This window comes from Fukomys damarensis, unplaced genomic scaffold (genome assembly GCF_012274545.1).
Source record: "Fukomys damarensis isolate Sample0158 unplaced genomic scaffold, DMR_v1.0_HiC HiC_scaffold_15, whole genome shotgun sequence".
Lineage (NCBI taxonomy): Eukaryota > Metazoa > Chordata > Mammalia > Rodentia > Bathyergidae > Fukomys > Fukomys damarensis.
In genome coordinates, this window is record NW_022900927.1 from 3,358,473 (window position 1) to 3,375,894 (window position 17,422).

Sequence of the window (17,422 nt, forward strand, 5' to 3'; positions counted from 1 at the left end):
TACCATTTAATACTTCTTTCCTTGAATATGCTAAAGTGTCACTGCTTCTAAGAATGATCTAGTTAAGTCAAGTGTTAAAGGCAAGCAAGCAGCAGAGGCAGAGCAGAGTGCTACAACTGTGGTCTCTTTTTCTCTGACAGAAAAATTAAGCTCAAACAGCACTACATCTGAAGGAAAAGAAATAAAAGGAAGATTCTTTTCCCCCAGCAAAGAATGGTTTAGGAACAGCTAACAAGAGATGAAGGCTTCATTGACTAGAATCAGTTGCACCTGGATGTGAACCACGGCTCCACCAATAACTAGCTACACACAACTGGAGGCAAATCACTTATCCTCCCAGCTTTCTAACTAAAAAGTAAGGACAGTAATAAAACACAAAAACAAGTGTGCTTCTATCCTGTTGCTAAGATTAAATGCAAAGAGCATCTGCGGCACTTGCTATAATGAATGGCACATAGTCGGTACTGAAATTAATAGTCATTTACTTAATGGGTTACATTACACTCTTAGGACTGGCTCAGGATTCTCTGACCTGGGGAAAAGGGTGTCAGGATTCTGAATGCAAGAATTTCCCCTCATTTGAATGTAAGAATTCAGCAATTGAATTTCAACAAATGAAGATATATAATTAGTGATAACGATGCAGCAAATACAATGTTTCTGTTATATAAACTAAGCAGCTTCTCAGATCTTTTAGTTAATATTTTTCTTGGATAATGAAAGAAGAGGAGAAACGGAAAAGGGCAGCACCAATACCAACAAGATAGAAATCAACTTTTTTCTACTGAGGCAATACAGTAAGACAAAAATCATAGCAATATTCTTGTTATGCTCCATTCAGTTTATTATTGGTTTTTCCTCTTTTGTCTAAGTGAAGAGAGGAAAGTCCAGGAGGAATGGGGACTCACAGAGACAGGAAGAAAACTATAGGAACTCTTTGATATATAGTAGGAGGACAAGCCACAAAGTCTAAAAGTGAAGATTAGCTATGTAGTATACAAGGCCAACAACGCATAAAAGAAAGGTCATAAATTTTAATTTTAAAAAGTATGGTAGGGTCAGGGACGTAGTTCAGTGGTGCTTTGCTTACCTGGCAAGCACAAGGTCCTGAGTTTCATCCCTGGTACCAAAAAAAAAAAAAGAAAAAGTATGGCAAATGTACCTGCTTCTTTTAAAGTGCTGCATTTCTGATATATAGATGTCCGCAACGTGGGTGCCCTTACACTGTACAATCTTATCTTCTCAATCCGAGAATCAAAGACCCGAAGTAAAGGGTCTTTCTCTTCCCACTGAGACATAATTTTATTATCAATAAAGGTGGCAAACATCTGTGTTTCAATGAAGCGTGAAAGAAATGGCAGGTAAGGCTCAGGCTGGTCAGACAGGAAAGAAGCCTGTAATGAGATAATTAGCAGATTATTACTGTAAAGAGACTAGATCGATACTATGTATTAAACCTGAAAATTATCGTTTGTTAAGATTATTCTTTTTAAAACTTAACAACATATAAAACAGACACCTGGTATTAAACATTCCTTATAAATCGAATCTTCCTTTTTCTATATTTATAGAAGGCACTTCGGTCTTTAGCACAGATGTTCTCTTTCAAACCAGTTTACGTTGTGAACCTGAGGACCACTGTGCAGGCCAGAGGGCTTCACTAATGAAAGGTAGGTAAGGGGCTGTGACTGACGGTGTCATTCGCTTCACTCACCATTAAAGGTCGATCCCTCTCCCCAGTGAATGATTCCTTTTGCTACCTCCAAGCCAAAAGGCAATGAATTAACTGATACAATAATGACATACATATCAGCAGGAACCTTCTCAAAAGGACAACACAGAATTCATGGTGAAGAGTGAAATTCTTTTGTTCTTCAAAGGATACTTTTCTGGAGGTCAACTCTCTTTGTTAACAAAGTTCAGGATCAAACTTAGCAAACTTCTTCAAGACCTGTGCTGACACAACAGTCTAGGGTTTAAGAAATGTAAAAATCTTTGCTTGAAAAATCACCAGAAGCATGTCTTTGGAAAACTGTGCAACCAGCTGGACCTTCCTATTTCCAGCCCGTTGGATACACAGTAAATTTAGTAAGTTACAATCCATTTCTGCTGCAAAGCGGTCACTTTTTCCTGTTGTTTTCAGGTTCACATGCACAGGAGTTCTTGTCGCAGACTAGCTGAAAAGTGGAAGTGACTCACTGCTTAGTTTACTGGGTCTGCTTCCCTTCTCATTCGAGTAGATGTGGTGCAGAAGAAGCCAGAAGGGAAAGGGGGAAGGGTAAATTCTGACATAAGGTTACTTTTCTTAATAATGTACTCATTAGCTTCCTCCTAGTGTATTTATTTTTCGTCGTGAAACTTCAGAGGCCTTTTAAAAGCTTCCTTACAAAAACCCACTTATTTAAGATAAGTGCTTCCATACTTTAGGTAAATTTACATGAATCCAAACTACTAGAGAAAGAGGCACAGTAGTCTCTAGAAATCAGTTCACTTCCTCAAAAGGCAGCTTACAGATGAGTATCACTCTCTCTACAGAGCAAATAACCTTAGAAACATGAATTAAATAGCCAAATCTGACTCTTGATTTTCAGGTCTTCCCAGGCTACAGCATTTAAGATCAACAAAAACCTGGCTTCCAGGATTAGTATGTCCTGCCTATTTTGCTAATGAAAAATGAGATGATTACAAGCCTTTTGCAGAATATCCAATATGAAACTCATTTTTAGGAGCTATAGAATTCCACTTATAGTTTGAAACTACAAAAAGATTAAAAGGGAAATTACTAAGGCTCAATTTAAGTAAGAATGTGAATTTTCCCAAGGGTGAATCATGAATGTACAGAGTAGTTCCCTACAGGAAAAAAAGTGTAGAAAAAACTTAAGGTAAATGAGAAAGGGACTAAGAGTAGGAACACATCTGAATAAGTTTCTTAAAATTAAAGAAGTTTAATCGAACATGAAGTGCACCAGCAAGTTCTGACGTACATAGTATTACACTCTCTATCAGAAAAATATTATGGAATTAGTTATCTTTTAGCTACCTCACTTTAAAGAGAAGTTTAGTGCATACTGTGGTCAGATGGCCCAAGACTGTCCTTTAGTGTTCAGGAATGCAGTCCTTTTGGGAGGCCTTAGTGACACGAAGATGCCACTTAGTGAAAGCCATGATTCCTTCTAACAGCACTGATACACCAAAGCGGTCACAGGCAGGGGAGTGAACTGTGCCCTAGTGACCTAAAAGCACATCCCTAAGTGCTTCTGTCTGAAAAAACCCAACCCAACCCTGTGGAATAAGTGAAGAAAACCTGGCAAAAGAATACAGTTACCCTTAGAGAGGTTTCCACAGGACAATCAAAAGGTGGTATCATTTTCTGGCTACCTTTTCCAAAAACTCTGGAAGAGTCTTAGACTAACAGTCATAAAATCGAATTTCATTCTCTCTTTCTACTGATCCTAAAATGTGGCGAAAATTTGGATTCTGAAACTGAACTGTTACCTTTACACGGACAAGGGGGTGGACTTCAATACAGGATAAAGACTAAATATGTATAAGAAACAAGGATTTTTTCAGAAAAGGAACATATTTTATCAGACAAGACTTGATCATAAAATTAGAGTAAAAGACCATCACCATGTCAGATAATGTTAACAGATTTGAAAAACCCATGAAAAGTAAGATTTTCTATAATTTAAACATTGTGAAAATTCAGGAAATGAAAAAATGAGATTATAGGTAATACAGCACACAACTCAGTAATTATTATGTCTAGCACAAGTGCCTTTGCTTGCACTGAGCTAAATGTCTAGCTCTTTTTAAATTTTGAGATAAGGTTTTGGGAGGTCCCTAACCTGCCCACAGTGGGCTCACACTTTCAATTTTCTTGTCTCAGTTTTCCAGAGTACTGGGATTACAGGCATGTGGCGACATGTCGAACTAAAGAAAAGGGAGAAAGAAAGGAAAAAAAATTAAAAAAAAAAAAAAAAAAAAAAAAAAAAACACAGGAGGGGGGAGGTTTTGCACATGGGGTGTCCCTTGCCTGACTTGTAAGCACAAGGTCTTGAGTTCGATCCCTGGTATAAGATTAAAATTAAAAAAAAAAAAAAAAAAACACAGGAGGGGGGAGGTTTTGCACATGGGGTGTCCCTTGCCTGACTTGTAAGCACAAGGTCTTGAGTTCGATCCCTGGTATAAAATTAAAATTAAAAAAAAAAAAAGTCAACCTGACAGGTATGAAGCACAGGCCTCTACTCCCAGCACTCAGGAGGCTGAGGTGAGAGGATCACTGCAAGTTTGAGGCCAGCCTGGTCTGCACAGTGAGTTTGAGGCCAGCCCGGAATAGTGAGACCCTGTCTCATAAAACAACAATAGTTAACCAGATCTGTAATAAAGCCCACTAAGAATCATGGAAAGGAAAACTGCGACTTTTTACTTTATCAAAGTTCTGCATCTGCTCCCGGTTGGTTAACCAGGATTCCATGTCCTGGGCGGTCTGAATCACAAAGGCTTCATAATCTGCGAACATCTGTGTGAAGCGGTTAGCGAAGACCTCCCGAAGCTGCACGTTAAGCTGGTAGTCCCTGAGTTCTGCCTCGTCACACTGTAGCTTCAGGTCCTTGTCTTTTTCACCCAGGGAAGTGGAGAGGTCCACTTTCTCCACAGTCACCCCAGTGCGCTTGGCCAGGGCCTGCAGGCGAGCGATGGTTTCATTGCCTTTCAGGAGCTCATACATGCTGATGCTGTTGGCGGAGACATTGCCGTTCTTTTTGTCATTGACAAAATCCTTGAGAACCAGGTTCTTCAGCTTGGTGGCACTCTCACTGGAATGCAGGCTGCCCTCGGGAGGGATCCCAAACTGGAGGAGGACCTCAGAGAGCTCCTGGATAAAATCCACTTTATTGGGGAACTGTGGGAATTCCTCAGGCAACTCAATAAAATGGTTGTCAATATCCACAAAACACAAATTAGCCTGAAAGAGAAAAAATTCAAAGGTTTACAGGAATTTAAAATGTTTTAAATATTATTGCCAATTATTATAAATAACAGCACAGATTATGGGTGTTTTTTTTTTTTCCAGTACTTAAGACTGAACTGAGGGCCTCAGCCCTGAGCTACATCCTTGACCCTTTCTTATTTTGAGATAGTGTCTTGTTAAGTTGCCCAGGCTGGGCTTGAACTTGTGATTCTCCTGCCTCTGCCTCTCAGAGAGTTTTTTGCCACCTGTAATTTCACCATCATGTTTTTCTATTTGTTAAACTTTAAATAATCCATGACTTTTATGTTAATCATCTCAAGGTTCAGTTTATTTGTTTTTTTTTCTGGGTGTGCTAGGGAATGGACCCATAGCTAAGTACATACCCTACCACTGGGCCACACTCCCACTCCATGAATTTCAGGAAAAAAAAAATATCTTTTGTTGGCATATTTGCCTAGGTATTTATGTCATATTTAATATCTATAACAGGTTTCTCTTGGTCTCAGCAATTTACTCTAATCTGACCAGAAGATCTCATGTTTGGCACCTATTAGGCATACCTAAATGTATAAAGGTGTATAAAGGATTCACGGGACCTTAAGAATGGATGTTTCTGGGTCAAATGCTCACTAGCTAAGCTTTACCATTCTTTGCATTTCATTGCTCTAGCATCTGTAACTTAGAACTGACAATAACTGCTAAAAATTGGGCTGGATTAGCCCCAGATGGGACAAATTTGGCAAAGATCAATCCAACTGAAAGATAATCCAGGGCCGGGGATTTAGCTCAGTGGTTCCACTGCCTGCCTTTCTAGCACAAGGGCCTAAGTTTGATCCCCGGTACTGGAAAAAAAAAAAAAGAAAGAAAGAAAGAAAAGAAAGATAATCCACAAATTGTTACTTGACCCAAAATTAGCTAAATTTCCTAGAATAGCAAAACCATTTTAGAAGTTACAGGACAAAAAGCAGGAGGCAGAAAGAAGTGGAGGCAAGTACTTGGAGAACGACAAATGATTAACCCCTGAATGATTAAAAGGCGACTCAGAGGATATTCTTGAGGAAAAAAAGGTATCAGAAATCAGAAGAAATGTTTTCTGAGTTTGCTTACACTTTACCTTGGAATTTATTTTGAACAGACTTAACTATTTTTTAAGTAGATATGAAAAATTTAAGCAGAAAAGCCCCTGAATAAAACCCTGACTATCCCTTCGGTATTTGATAGCCAGGCAGTTGTTCTACCTTTACTACTTCACACCATCTTACTCAAAACAGGTTGTGGTGAGAAAGATGACTGAGCTTTTAGAGCAGGGTGGGCAGGAGGAGGATGCTTGGCAACAGAGGTTCAGCCCATCACAGAACACTGATCCCAACTCCATGGAAGGCTGGGGAAAGGAACAAGCAAAACAGGAAGCTTTAGCCTGTGCTGCCCTCTCTCCCAGGTCACCAAGAAGAGAATTTATACTGTCCTCTGATCTCAAACTACAAGGAGAGGTGAAAGAAGCAACTGCTGGGTCTTTGTTTTTCTCTGCTGAACCTTGCTCATCATGTTAGATAACAAGCAAGAATTATAATGAAGTTCAAATTAAACTTAAAAACATTTCCCATGTTTGAAACCAGACAATCAATGATGATTCCTCCAACTTGATATAACCTTTAAATTCAGCCCTTTAATCTTTCAGATTAAGAAATTTAAGCCCAAGATGGAGGATAACTTCCTGGCAACCACTCTAACTGTGCATTCTCAAACAGACTGGTGGCTTATGGCATTTTTTGTTTTGTTTTTATTTTTAAAGTTTTGTCTTCCATGTCAATAGCCTTTTCTAAATAAACATACAAAAAAAAGGTGGATGTGTTAGCACATGCTTATAATCCTTGATACTTGAGAGGCTGAGGTGGGAGGATTCCAAGTTTTAGGCCAACCTGAGAAATTTAGTGAAATCCTGTCTAAAAATAAAGTGTGAGTGTGTGTGGGTGAGTATGTGTGCACTGAGAATGTAGCTCGGTGGTACAGTGCTCTCCTAGCATGCATGAAGCCCTGGGTTCAATCCCCAGTACTGAAAACAAACTAAAAAAGAACTGAAATGTCAGATCTTGCTGAAGACAGCAGTGCTGCCTACAGTTTTCTTTAGGTTCACATCTTTATATATGTGTCTTCAGTCTCTAGGAAGTAGGACAGATTGAAATGTTAAAGGAGAAAATAGGTCACCATAATTCAAACAGATAATTCAGTATCTTTAAAAATGGAAAAAAATTCTCTAACTTGCTAATCTATGAGTTAACAAGCAACCTCCTACCATTTCATGTTACATTACCTACTTCATTATCGCCTGCCTGTTACCCTTTTGATCCCTGTCCTCTTCCTATGAAAAATGAGGAAGACACGTTCTGTGTTATTTCAGAGCTTGCCATACTGTGTGATCTCTGCTGAAGTGAAGTATTTTGGTGTTGGTGTGGGAGCTCAGAATCCCAGCTCCTGGCCTGTCCTGCTCCCCGAACTCCTTTCATATCCCGCGACTGCTTGCTGGGAAGGGTCTGGAGGACCTCTGATGATCACAAGCAGGGGGAGGAGATACCAACTTGAGTTATGAAAAGGTACTGCAGAACACAAAAAGCCCTTTCTCTAAAACAAACAACTCCACACATTGGGAGTTCTGATAAACTGCTTCCTCTCTTTAACACTATTAGAATTTGAAAATTCTACCAGACTAGCTCAACAAAGATGACATATGCGATAAAAATATATAGTCCATGTCTGATCTGACACTTTTAGAGGTGACATCTCTCTGCATTTCTACTGATCAACACTACCCACAAGTCTTCAGTGAATGTAATCACTTCCAATTAAAAGAAAAGCTGCCTCAAGGTTGAAACAATTACCTCTTCCATGAGTAAGCCTTCTTATACCCTAAACAAAAGGTGTTCTGAACTCCTCTGTACAGTCTTAGTTCATTTATTCCTCTACTTCTTTTTTTTTGGTACCAGGGATTGAACTCAGGTCCTTGCGCTTGCAAAGCAGGCCACCGAACCGCTGAGCTAAATCCCCGGCCCTATTCCTCTACTTCTTAAACCTGCTTTATTGATAGTAACAATTTTTTTTTTAAAGTTGAACTTATCTCTTACTTCTCTTGCTGTCTTCCACCACATTCTGTACAAACTATCTGAGACAAGTGGTGAAGCCACAGAGACAATCTCTTGGGGACCTCAGAAATTTAAGCAAGGGCAAGCGCCATGCAGTGCTTGAGCTGAGGCCACTGGCCTAATGCTTCCTAGGAAGTGAGCTGCCTTCTCTCATCTGGAATTGAGTCAGCCAGAGAGAACATTCAAGACACTCCCCCAGGAGCTGAAGTACGGTTGAGCACGTGTAAGGCCCTGGGTCTAATTCCTAGCACCACAATAAAATAAAATTTCCTCAGAATCTTAAAGCAAGGTACAACAAAAAGAGTAGCAAAACCCATTTATTTTCAGTTTTTATTTTGTTTTTGCCTACCATTTACTTTATGACAGAAAATGAAGTGCCACTCTGCAGTTAACCTTGCTCTCCCCACCCCTACACATAATCTAACAAAGGGCAACTGTGCCCTTCATTTGGGAATCACGGAGAAAGGGAATGGGTGGTTAATTATAAGTCTCTGCACTTACGTTAGTCACCTAACAACTAACATCATACCTTCTTAAAATAACCATTTTGTAAACTTGTCATTTTTACTATTTTAAGAGGCCTCATCACTATTTTTAGCCATTATCTTATTTTATAATTTTCAGGGAGAGGGTATGGGAAATACTACTAGTGTGCATATTCAAGCCACTTTTTAGTATCTACAATGGATATATATATTTTTACAATGGATAGTTTTATACCCACGTCCTCCCCCAAATTATGTAAGGCAGATTATTTCATCTCATTATAAAATGATACTGAAGTGATATACTCGTAGCCTTTCTTCTAAAAAATGATGCATTTAATTTATAGTTTTTATACTGAAGTACTTGCGTTCAGGTTATTTCACAGTACTCTATTTATGAATAGATGGTGTGTTTATTAATCAAACAGTGTTGAGGGGTTGGGTAAAGCTGAGTGGTAGAGCACTGGCCTAGTATAAGCCCTGGGTTCCATCCCTAAGTGCACACACGTGTGTGCACACACACATACAGTCATGACTGAAAAATCACACATCATTACAAAAGCTTTCAGAATGTTTATCTTGTTTTTCTTTAGAGTCAGAAGATACATGCAGACATAGAAAGATTTCCCAATAACAAATATACCAAGGTGGTGTTTAAAAATTTCCCAACAATATTTATGTAAAATGGAAAATATCATTTGAATAACATAGAAAATAAATCAGATACTGAACAAGAAACTAAAAACATTATTATTTAAGACTTTAAAACAAAATGCATTTGACTAGTCTATTTATTTTTCCTTGAAAACTTAAAGGATTGACTTTGAACCAACAAGATACTAAATTTAATGAAAGAGAAAACAAAATTCAAGGAATAGAGAAAAGTAGTAAAATAGGGAGGGAAAGCAACATGAGCAAGCCTCTCAAGATACAACAGTTTGAGCATATATTTTTCATGACCTGAATCAAGCTATTTTTCCTTGAACAAAAATGTTAATTTTGGTAAGGAAGCATTCTTTAGACTAAAAGTAAGCAGCAGACAATTACCAGAATCATTATTGGGTATAATGTGGCTCAATGTCTTTATTTTAAATTCACTTATTAAAATGAGAATCTCTATGGGAAACAGGAACAAATAAAAGTGAAGCTCAGCATGCAGGATTTTATTAAGAAAGGTGCTAATTAAATAGCTAATAATACAATGTAATTAAACATTTTATGCTTCTTAACAGGCATGGCACTCTCACTAATACTTCATTTCAAAGGCTCTACACTGCAATTCTGAGTGACATCAGCAGGTAAAAATTAGATTCAGAATGCCTTAAAAAAATTCTTGCTTATTTTCCTCTTACATAACACTTGAAAATACAACGTACAAAAACCAGTAACACTAAGGTGGCAAAAATCTAGGGGCAGATTTTTATTTTCTCACTGACCAAGCCAGGCTAGCATTTAGAGCAGGCTGACATTTGGCCTTGGGTCTAAAAACAGAACAGCAAAGCATGTGATGCTTCCATTATCTCCTACGAACTAAGACATTACTTTTAATTTGAATGGAGGTCAAAAATCAAATTCACTTCAATTAACATAGTACAATGATTTTCTAAATGTTAAGGCTTGGGATTTATTGCTTAAAAACAAGGTTTATAGCATGAGTGTCAAGAAGAAATACAACGCTATTAGAATAGTAAAGCAATGAGATTGTGCTACTATCTTCATAAATCTGTGGCTGTGAAAATCTGCCACTGCCCTGTTCTGAAGTCTTTAATACATGACTACATTGTGGTCACCAGCTGGAGTCACAACAGTTTCCTATGCCTCAAGCTCCACTCTAGCCACAGAGAGACAAAGAGATACAACTGGACAGAGACAGTACTATTTCACAAAAGCAGACTTGAACTAAACCCACAGACAGCAAATGTTTCAGCGTTCACTGTACCTCTTGAGGAAGCTCCAGTTTGGAGCGGTCAGTGCCATCTTTTGACTGGAGGCCCATCAGATAAGGGACAGGAGCATCAAGAAAGTGCAGCAGGGAGGCAGGGAGGATGGGCACATATACATGCTGCCACTGGAACGGGAACAAGAGGGCAGTGACGCCTTCCGCCACCGTCATCAGGCGCTGACAATCTGCACAGGACAAGAAGAGATGAAAGGGAGAAGCCAGGTAAAACCAACGGCTGCAGTAGGCTGCAACATGCCAAAAATATTTCTGTTACACTAAGTAAAATGTTTACAGTCATGCAGAAAATAGGTCAGTTCTATGCCATCAGGATGAGTTAAGTGGTTTCCCTTGAATGGTTTTAAAGGAGTGGGCAGATGGAAACATCACACTTTTCACTTCTCAAAATAACTGGCATATGCATTTACATTCTCTTAAACACAGAAGAATCAAGAACTAATACAACTGCTCTTGGCATGTATCCCAAAATGTATCAAAAATGTGCAAGAGACAGTGTATTGCTCGTAATAAATTGTTTATTTTTGGTAAAACTTCCAATTCAGAGGCTGTGTATGTGAGGTTATGGCTACAGCCTTTAGTAGGCTGACTGTACTTACTCTAGCCCTCATTTTGTGGGTACATAAAATCAAACCGATATATGCAATGGTAGTCACACTTCTTATATCTAACCCTAACTACAGAGCCATTACATCTAGGGATAAAATGAGTTGCCAGATAATTAAAGTTTGATTTTTTTGTTGTATTTTTGCTTACATAAGCTAATTTATCAAAACTAAAAGCTATCTACAATAATTCTAACACTTGGAAGTCTGAGGGAGGAGAATTGCAAATTAGAGCCCAACCAGGGCAACTTAGACCCTAAATAAATAAACAAATAAATACATAAATAAAAGACCTTAAATTTTAAAAGGGCACGTAGTTCAGGGTGAAGGCCCTAGGTTCAATCCCCTTTACTGCAAAAGGAAAAAAAATTGTAATATTAAAGTGCCCTCTTGTACCCCTCAGTATTGCTTACATATGTCCATGGCCCCAGGGACACAGACATGTTCTAGAGTTCAGGTTTTTTTCTTAATTTAGAAAGGTAATAGTATTATACATAGACCACATATGTGAATTATTTAAGGCAGAACCCTGTAACCAGATGTTAATATTTTCAGAGCAAATTATACAAGAGTTCCAGGTTAGCATAAAAATCAAGGAATATAAATAAGGCCTCTTTGGTTCAATCTGGTTTTGCTGATAGATTAGTTACAGAATGTTTGAGTTTCAGAATTTTTTTGGATTTGAGAACTGAGATAAGGGATTGTGGATTTGTAACAATCTCACAGAATGCACTGTGCACCCTGTAAGCCAAGGGAAGGAAGAGTTTGGGGGGGTTTTGTTTTAAACAGTAGTTGATGTGAACCAGATACTACTTGGTTCACATAAACTCAAAGAATACTCGAGGAAGCATAAGCAGGATGTTTTTCATTTAAACATTTTTCTTCTATCATTTTATAATTTTTTTCTTTCATTTTCTGAGATAGGGTCTCACTCTGTAGTCCAGGCTGGCTTCAAAATTGAAATCATCCTCCTTCAGCTTCCTGAGTGGTAGGATTAAATTTTATAATTTTTCAATGACTATTTTTAATAGTCCACAATGGGGTTTGGTAATGAAGCATCAAGAACTCCAAGTGCTTACAATTTTCCTTTCTTTCATTATTAAGACTAATATCTGGGCTGGGGATTTAGTTCAGTGGCACCGTGCCTTGCCTTGCAAGCACAAGGTCCTGAGTTCAACCCCCAAACCCAGGGGAGGAAAAAAAGAGATCAAAATATTATGTGAAAATCTCTTCACATGAATTCTTCTAAAACAAACAAGAGGCAGCCTGAAGGGTAGGGGTCAGTTCTGTAAACACAAAGAGCTGACCCAACTACCTGGCATGGACAGATGGACGGATGGATGGACAGAGGGACACACATGCACTCATGCATGGATGCACATGTGCTCGTCTGAGGCCCACAGAAGAGGCTGGGCTGAGATGGCGGGTGCTCCGACAGCTGTTCAGAGGAGATCAGTGTTGCTGTCACTTATTGTGCTATCGGTGAGGTGGAGGTGAGGTGTGCAGTGTAGGGAATGAGGGTCTTCTCTACAGGGCTGGGAGTGGGGAGGGAAAGCTGGCCAGAAACGCTGATGAAGGCGTGGAGATGCTCCAGGCAGAACAGACTGCAGCTCACCCTGTGTAGGTCCTGTCTCTTCCTGCTCACCAAGCATACAACTAGGCTGACTATATAGTTCACTGGAGCTACTAAATGTATTTTCCTCCTCTTACATTCAACAGAGTTCTTAAAAACACACAAAAAATCAGGAGTAGGAAGACCGGCCAGTAATCAATTAAAAAGATCAAATCTAAAAAAATATCCTTGGATTCTATTCTGTAGGCATCTATTCCAAACAAGGGTTGGGATTTTTTGATTTTTATATTCTCACTACTTAGTACAATATCTGTCATATAATAGAAGCTAGAATTATTTTTTTAAAAAAATAAATTAGATAAGAATACATCATTTTGCTGGTACCCATGATTTAAGTAGGCTTGCTTAGATTTTTCTCCATGTGAGATTAAAGAACCCCTAATGTTTCTTGAAGAGAAAATGGTACTACTTAAGACAAGAAACTGTTTACTAAAAATAACATTTTGTGGGATATTCACAAATTTTTTCAGCACGGGCAAGGCCAGGCTCATCACAAGGGAAATCCAACCATCTGTTCACCAAGCCCTGGCTGCTGCTCATCATACAGAAGTGTCACCAATGGACTCACTCAGCTGAGAGGAGCAGATCTCCTAGGGATCAGAGCTCTGTTTAAGGCCAAATCACATCTTAACATTTCACCTCGTCTATATTAAAAATGTAAAAAATGTAAACAACTGAATACAATAAGGCATCCTAAAGCCCTGCAAAGTGAGAAAGGGCTCTCTAAGGCATTGTTCTCAGCTTTCTGCAAGTGACCAGAGAGCGCAAACACTCCGTGTCACTCCACCAGGAAGATATATTTCACCTGTTGGAGAACTGAGCCTTTAAAGTCAGAAGGGAAAAACATATTCACTTCTTTTATATATTTCATGATTCAACCATATTCAAAATATGCAGTATGTCCTGTAGAGGCGAACTACTACAAAAACAACTTCACTGCTCTCATCTATATTTGCTAACTTAGAAAGTACTATTAGTTACCATATTGTTACTCTGCTATTATAGTTACTCTTTAGTTACTATGTGGTTACTATTAACTCTTTAAGGAGTTTTACTGTCACAAAAATAATTACATTTATAAACTATTACCAGATATTTTTTGGAAGGTACTGCTATACTTAGATTTTTGCAACAATCACTTAAAAATTACTTTAAAAAAAATCAATGTTCTAACTCAGCTAGCTTTTTTTTTTTTTTTAAACCAGGGATCACACTCACGACCTTGTGCTTGCAAGGCAGGTAGTGACTAAATCCCTGGACCACTCAGCTAGCTTCTTTAAACACACATTCACTAAAACAGAAATCTAGATTTAAAAAAAAAACACTTTTTTACAGGCATTAAAGGAACTACACTTTGTCCTTTAATAATTTAAATCTAGAGTATATTCTTTCTGCACTTTTTTACTCACCTCTAACACTTTAGAATGCCTTAGGATTTTTTTTTAAGAGAAAGGAGGAATGAAAATATTTATTTGGTTAGGAAAAATTACTAATTATTTCTTTTTTCAATGCTCTTCAGGCAAATCCCCCAGGAGCACACCTTATTTGAAGCTGGATGTGTTACTCACTGCATGGGGAGCGCATAGCTGAGGCACTCATAGATATCCTAGTGAAGAAGAATCTGTTACAGCAGTTGGGTGTTCCTTGGATAATTCTGAGAAGAGTCTGAGGAAATGAAGACTTGCTTTGGATTGGGATCTGTCAGAAATTAAGGTAATTTTGTGACTGTTTATCTCAAATCTGACCTGCAGGGTGGGAAAGGTTAAAGGAGTATAATGCTGTAACTGAGGCTGGGGGTGTAGTTTAGTGGTAGAGCACCTGCTACTTCATGTGAGGCCCTTGGTTTGAACCTTTTATATTCTCTCTCTCAATTATAAACCAGGTGAGGATGAAAAACTCCAGGGCATGGCAGCCAGTTACTCACTGACTGCCTTTTAGGTCCTTTTAGGTCAGTGAATGCTCCAGGCTAACCAGATGTTCTCTAGGTAGACTATACTGAGCACAAGGTTATAGCTCTGCCAGTGAAGGGCAAAGGAGAAACACTGCTGCTAAACAGGCTTCTCTTCCCGACCCCAGGCAACATGCTGTATTTGCTCGTTCTTATTACGCTGAATGGCTGGGGGTACCTGCTTGGATGCCCACAGAAATGGTACCCAACAACTTCTGGCTGCTTAATAGCCTCAGCTCCTATATGCCTTGGAGGCTGGGTCTTTTTGAATATTGGGGATCAAACTTGCACTTTTGAGGCAGGTGGCAGCACCACTCAGCTAAATCTCTGGCCCAACACAATTTTAAATATTGTAATTATTGAGCAAAAACAAGACCATTCTTGGGCTAGGGATTTAGCTGAGTGGTGTTGCCACCTGCCTCTCAGTGCAAGGTCCTGAGTTTGATCCCTGGTACCAAAAAAAAAAAAAAAAAAAAAAAAAAAAAAAAAGAAAGAAAAAAAAGACCATTCTTTTTAACTAAATTAAGACATTTCCTTCTTTCAGCATTTTAAAAATTAAAATACTTTAAGGACTATTTCCACAGATGCTCAAGTCATTGCAGTATCTAAAACAAACCTCTGCGTGGCACATGAGGCTTTCCATGACCTGTTCTTGCCCGGCTTTTCTCTCACCATCACCCTGGAGCACTTGAACGTCTGCTCACAGTTCACTCATGAGCATGCTGCTGTGTCTTTCCAGTCCCTGTAACCCTCTGCTCAGGATGTCCTTTCACCTTGCACTGTCTGGTTGAGTTCCTTATTTTCCAAATGTTCCTTTGGAAAGCCTCCCTTAAACACTTATCATCACTCCAAAAAGACCTTTCTATGGGCTTCCCTAGTTTCCTATCCTTATTTCCATCAGAAAGAAATTATTCATCCCATTAGAAGTATTACAATTCTATTATAATTATCTATGTGCCCATCTGCCCTAATTTACCTTCTCCTGGGGAGTAGTAACTCTCTGTCTACAAACACACACACACACACACACCCCTCTACCTTTCTTGAGAGACAGAGTCTTGCTATATTGCTCAGACTGGCTCCAAACTCCTGAGCCCAAGCAATATTCTTCTCACAGTTTCTTAAGTAGCTGAGACTGTTGCACCAAATATTTAATAACTATAAATAATCTTGGAATTTTTAGCACTTGCTACAGGGTTTACTACATGGTGAGAAGCCAGTAAATGTGTTGAGAAACTGAAACAGTAACACACAGTACAAGGTATGTAAAGTGAAATTAACCTTTTTGACATTAGAAAAATTATGTTTGGTTATGTTATATAATAAAACACTGTCAAAAATTTGCTTAGCAGAGGCTGTGGTGTGGACCCCATTGAGGCAAAGGCCTCTCCCGCCTCCACCCTTGTGGCAGCCCACTATGAAGAAAATCTGCTCTCTAAGGACAGCATGGGGCTGAGCTGTGGCTGGGGCACAGGCATGTGGCAGTGCAGGCTAAGCAGCATAGGGGCCCTGGAGTGGCTTCCCATGTGATGTCCCAGCCTGAGGCCATGTCTAAGCTAACTGGCCCTTTGCTGCCAAGGAGCTGAGAGGCCAGGAGTGTCCAGTGCATTTCTGATGGACTTCCGGGCAGCCAAAGGGTTACGCAGCTCTGACCCTAGATACATTGACCAGGAAGGCTTTATGGTCTGAGACTGCTGCACAAATTGGCTCATTTCCCTAGATGCAGAGAAATTCTTTTCAAGTATTGTCTGCAGAGCTCTCCTGCACTCAGACACCAAGGGTGTATAACCTGACAGCTGGCAACCCAAGAGCGAGGACTGTAAGCACTGCGATCATGGGGCAATAGCCTCCACACAACTGCACACCAGCCATCCAACCTAAAGGTGCCTTTCTTCCTTTTAACCCCATACTGACCTATTTTGTTAAAACAACAATAACAGAAGGAACCTTATATGTAACCACAATGAAAAAAGATTTCTTGGCTACTGATTTGAAGTGTCTGTGATTGCTAACTTCTCAACAGCTACATGGGAAATCAGAAGATAGCAGGAAATTGTCCTCAGACTACCAAGCAAGAAAAAAAAAATTTAACTTGACATTTAATAGAAATTTAGAAATAGAAATAGATTTAACTAGACATTTAAAGAAAACATCACCTGGAAAAAGGACAAAATAAACATTATTAGCAGGGCATGCCTATAAGCCCAGGCTCTCGGAAGGCCGAAGCAGGAGGATCCAAATTCAAGTCCAGCTTGGGCAATTTAGATCCTGATTCTAAACATACACACACACACACACACACACACACACACACACACACACACACAGGCAGGGGTGTAGCCTGGTGTTCCCTGCGTTCAACCATATATGTAACATACACATGTATCACACACACCCCTTAGAACAAAAACACCAGCTATTAAGCAGACTTAAGGGATGGAGCTAAAAGGGAGTAGAAGCTGCCGTAAGGCCTGTTTACTTTAAGGAGGTAGCGTCTGCCTTCCCAGGGAAAGGCCACAGGACTCAAATGCTTAAAATGCTAACAATCTACCAGGGAGGAAATGAGAAAGGCCTGAGGAGCCCACAAGAAGCATGAGAAAGCAAAGGGCAGCACACCCAAAAAGGTCGTTACAGGGCTGCGGATGTAGCTCAGTGGCACTTCGCCAGCCTCACAAGGGCAAAGTC

At 39.3% G+C, this 17,422-nt stretch overlaps 1 protein-coding gene across 1 annotated transcript in view; it reads right to left on the minus strand.

Moving 5' to 3' along the window:
* Dennd5b (DENN domain containing 5B) overlaps window positions 1-17,422 on the minus strand; it is a 72,815-nt gene that overhangs the window by 45,801 nt on the left and 9,592 nt on the right. The window contains exons 3-5 of the mRNA XM_010629001.2: window positions 10,534-10,721; window positions 4,430-4,966; window positions 1,163-1,394 (exon numbers count right to left, since the gene is read on the minus strand). Coding sequence (XP_010627303.1) covers window positions 1,163-1,394; window positions 4,430-4,966; window positions 10,534-10,721 — 957 coding nt within the window. The remainder of the gene's footprint in view (window positions 1-1,162; window positions 1,395-4,429; window positions 4,967-10,533; window positions 10,722-17,422) is intronic.